Genomic DNA, 4,394 nt, shown 5'->3' with positions numbered 1-4,394 from the left:
ACCTCCTTACCTCAAAGTAAACACCAAAGACGGGGAGCCCCCGCGTGCCCCCGCCCCGGGGTGCTGCGCTGCCGCTGCCCTGGGAGGTTTGTGCTTTTCCCGCAGCTTTGCTCAGGGCAGCCCCCCTCGCCTCTCGCCGCGGGGCCGGCCGGGGATCCCCGCTTTCCCGGGGTGCCGCAACAGCCTTTTCCGAGCCCTGTAGAGAGCAAGGCTCTCCCCTGCCCCAGACCCTCCTCTATTTAAAGCGTGTCCCAGCCCACACCGCTCGTGGAGAGGCCGTGGCTTCGCCCGTGTCCTGGTTCGTTCGCTCGGCGCTTGCTGAATCCTCAGCGAGGAGGGAAAAAGACAGCGGGAAAACCCATTTCAGAGAGGCTTAAACTCAGGAATAGCGAGGAGGGACTCTCCCGCTAGGCACCCTCCGCCAGCCACTTCTCCGCCGTCACCCGGAGCCTTACCCGGTGGCTTTGACGTTAATTTTAAAATATATGCAATTCTCCCTCCCTGATCTCTGGAATGACAGAGAGCACCTTCAAGAAAGCCTTTCCCTGCCCCAATCCTGTGTTTTTGTCAGGGTTAATAATATGTAACAATATCTTTTAACTAAATTATTATGCAGTTGTCCTACTGATTGTATGTATTTTTAAATGAGTCCCTTTTTTTCTTCCCTTACACCTTTTTGTTAGCACTTTTTAATCCGCTTGTTGTTTGCCTTTGTTTTTCTATGTGTATTTATAATTAATTGAGATGTATATATATGTAAAGAGATTTTTTTTTAGAATATGTGCCTTTGACTAATAATTCCTGAATTTTCTACTTGCCTCAGAAGGATAATTTTTCATTCTGCTCAGTAAAAATGGAAAGGAAGCCACATACGACATTTCTGTAAGTCCCAGCTCTCTGTCTGTCTGTCCGTCTGTCCAGAGGTGTAGACCTGCCCCAGGATCCCATCTGGGACTCGGATCAGGATAGGGGATCCGAGGGCCGGGGTCCTACCGGCAGCTGGAGTTTATCTATCTGTCTCCTGTGTCACCAACTCGGCGGCAGTTGAGCAGCGCTGTCCTGAGCCACCCCCTTCTCCCTGGGCCGAGCTGTGCGGAGGGGGATCCTCCCGGGCAGTGGCCTTTGCTGAGGCTGTTTCCTCCCAGCTCTGCCGGGGAAAACGCAGATAAAGGAGCCACTGTTCAGGCGTGTTCCTCCAGCACCAGCTGTTGCTGCTGCGGCACCGGGACATCTCGCCCAGGCACTGCTCTGTCCCCGCGGGAGGTGGGAGAGCCACGGGCAGTCGTAATGGCGGAGCAATTCCTACCTCGCCTTGTGCAACCGCGGCTGGGCGCTGCAGTGCTGCCCAGAGTTCATGGCCAGACCCGGTAGGGCTGTGGGGCAGGTCCCGAAACCTGCCCCGGGGGGGCCAAGCGGTCGGGCAGGATCTCCCCGGCATCCTGGACGTGCCGGGCTGCAGGCGCGTGGCGGGGGCAGACATGGGGAGACCCCAGCACGGAGCCTGGGGCTCTTCCCCACTCCACCCTTGGCCCCACAGTGAGGACGGGGCACCCCATGGGGGCCCGGGGTGGTTGGGGGCTGTAGGTGTGAAGGGGAGACCCATCTCCTTCCCCAGACGCTGGGGGAAAGAGGCAAAGGAGCGCTCCTGCACGGCAAGTCACCTGTAAAACCCGAGCCCCCCCGGCCCACGGCAGCCGCTGGCCCTCCCCGGGCTTGGCCAGACAGGGCTGTGCCTTTGCAAGCACCAACAAGCCGCAGCCGAGGCTTCCCGGGGAGGATGGATGCACCTGTGGTCCTGCACGCTGCGGTCGGACACATCTCCGGCTACGTGAGGCATTTCACCATGTCCCAGCACGACTTGGGTTTGTTTTGCACTAATCGCTTCTGGCCGTGGCTTGCGCCCCTGCTGGAACCGTCCCCTTCGCTGCCCTGCCAGGGCCGTCGGGGCCAGGGCTGTGCTGCCGAGCGCCCACACTCTGCCGTCAGCCTGTCAGCTGCGTTCGGAGGAAAACAACCCAATTGCCTCATCGGGGCAGATGCCTGTCGGGTTTCGGCAAGGAAGGATCCCAGCTGCGGTCCCAGCGGGGACACACACGCCTTCCCCCTGCTCCGGCTTTTCCTGCGTGATCCCCTCGGGAGCGCTGGGCTGACCCAGGATTTGTGTGCAATTCCCCCCTCAGCGCTAATGAGGATTATCCCCACTGGGCTCAGGAGTTGCGTAAGGTCTTGGCTCTCCTGCAAAGCTCCGAGTTCTCACCGGGAGCAGCGCAGCAGATCCAGCCCTGTCCTGTCCCCCACTCAATTCCACACACCCAGACACAACCAGTCACTTCTAATGTTTATTGCAAGGGGACACCAGATCCTGCCTCATGCCCAGAGAAAGGGGCTGCCCAGCAGCGGCCGCCGGCCCTGTGAAGCCTTCTTCCAGCAGGTGTACGCCAGATCTTCAGGTCTGCCTCACCAGCAGGCTGGCTTGAAGACAGACCGTCATTGGGGCTGGACGAGAAGACTCACAGGCAGCAGGAGGGGCGGTGCTGGGGTGCAGGGACAGTGCAGGGGTGAGATGAGCAGGTCTACAGGTAGGCAGGCAGGTCCTTCTCGATCACCTGCGAGAAAGAGGGGAGCGTTGTGCTATGAGCCCATCACTGCCCCCAGAAACGTGCCCGAAGCCCCCTCTGTCCCACCCCAGAGGGTGCTCAGAACCACCTGCCCGCTCTGCGCTGGGCATCCACTGTACTGGTGCCGCAGCCACCCCCCGCCCCGAGCACAGGGTGCCTTTTCTCCCCCAGGCAAAGGAGGACGAGAGCTGCGACACGGCAGCGGAGCCTGCTCCAGAGCAGTGCTCAGCCCCGGCACTGCCGCATTTCTCCGCAGATGTGATCTGCGGAAAGTTGCAGTTCCCCTTTTCCCATAGCTCAGCTGGTAACACCACCCACGCCGGCAGTAGACTCACGTAGGGATCCTCCATCGGACTGTACCTCTTCACCACTTGGCCCTCCCGGTTAATGAGGAACTGTGGAAGCAAAGCAGTGCCCGGGTGAGTGAGTCCAACTGTAACCTGGGCTCTGCAGCCCTGTGAGAGCAGCACAGGGAGCTGCTTATGGCAGGGTTGGGCTGCGACAGATCCCGCCAGCGGAGCTGCAGCCCCTGGCAGAGCTGGTTACTGCCTCTCTGGGCCAGGGCTGGAGAGAACCGGGCACAGGGACCAGGACAGCGCAGGAGCCCCTCGGGACACTCCTACCCAACATCCAGGATAACCGCATGGCGCAGAGCCTGTGGTGAGGATCCTTCCTCCCTGCAACCCCCCAAGGACTCGCCACCACCCCCCAAAGAGTGAGGGCGTGACCCAGACAAGCCCAGGAGAAGCAGCTCTGTCCTACCTTAGTGAAGTTCCATTTTATTGCACTACGAGAGAAAAAACAGGAGTGAGTCTGTGGCAGAAAAAAACTCTCCCTGCTGCAGCCGGGCCACCCGCTCGGCAGGAGCAGCCCGGAGCCGCCCCCTCCCTGACGCTGGGGTGCTGTGCACAGCTCCCCCGTCCCACACTCACTTGCCCAGGGTGCCTCTTCCTTTGGGCTGGTCCTTCATCCATTTCCAGAGCGGGTGGGCATCGTCCCCATTCACATCAATCTTACTGTACATGTCAAACTTCACACCATAGTTTTCAGCAAATGCCTTAATCTGAGCGTCGTCCCCGGGCTCCTGAGGAAGGTGACGGAAGGGGCACTCTGTGAGCGTTCCGGGGCGGCAGAGGGGGCCCGGCCAGGCGAGGGGGGGCCCTCACCCTACTCCCCCACATACCTGTTTTCCAAACTGGTTGCAGGGAAAGCCCAGGATGCGTAAACCCCTCTCAGCGTATCGGGCGTACAAGTCAACAAGCTGAGTGTAGTTTACAGCAGTTTTTCCTCATTTAGAAGCCACATTGGTGATGATGCAGACGTAGCCTCTGGAAAGGAGGGGGCTGAATCAGCAGCCTTTCCCGGGCAGGAGCAGGGCGAGGCCCCTCACCCCCCCCGGGGGGAGGCGGGCAGCCCGATGAACAATCTGCTCTCCGGGTTACGCAAGAGATTAAGCCGCAGTGGGACAACCGCCGTCGGGCGCCGTCCTGAGGCCCTTTGAGCCGCGTTCCTCCCCCCGCCCACCCCGGGGCTCTTAGACCCGCGGCTCCAAGGCCGAGCGGGGCCCGGCCCTTCTCCTCCTCCTACCGGTACTTCTCCAAGGGGACGTCGTTGCCATCGATATCTCGGGCGTGGAAGGCATAGATGGCCTTGGCCGAGCGCCAGTCCTCCGCCTGGGCACACTGCGGCGGACGAGGGGGAAACACACACACACACACGACACACCGTGAGAGGCCATCAGCCCCCACCCCCTCTGCCCCCTCCGGCCCGGGAGTG

The 4,394-nt window shown here is 60.7% G+C and overlaps 1 protein-coding gene across 1 annotated transcript; it reads right to left on the bottom strand.

The window, feature by feature from the left end:
• Positions 1 to 2,573: 2,573 nt before the first annotated feature.
• Positions 2,574 to 4,356, bottom strand: GPX4 (glutathione peroxidase 4). The gene is given in 7 exon segments (XM_009885829.1): positions 2,574 to 2,606; positions 2,954 to 3,013; positions 3,381 to 3,405; positions 3,551 to 3,702; positions 3,802 to 3,946; positions 4,206 to 4,300; positions 4,333 to 4,356. Coding segments are annotated over 7 exon segments (534 nt in total).
• Between the last annotated feature and the right edge of the window lie 38 nt (positions 4,357 to 4,394).

The sequence above is a fragment of the Charadrius vociferus genome, unplaced genomic scaffold (genome assembly GCF_000708025.1).
Source record: "Charadrius vociferus isolate BGI_N301 unplaced genomic scaffold, ASM70802v2 scaffold525, whole genome shotgun sequence".
Classification (NCBI taxonomy): domain Eukaryota; kingdom Metazoa; phylum Chordata; class Aves; order Charadriiformes; family Charadriidae; genus Charadrius; species Charadrius vociferus.
Note: the sequence above shows the minus strand (reverse complement) of the source record. Positions and strands in the feature narration are given on the sequence as shown.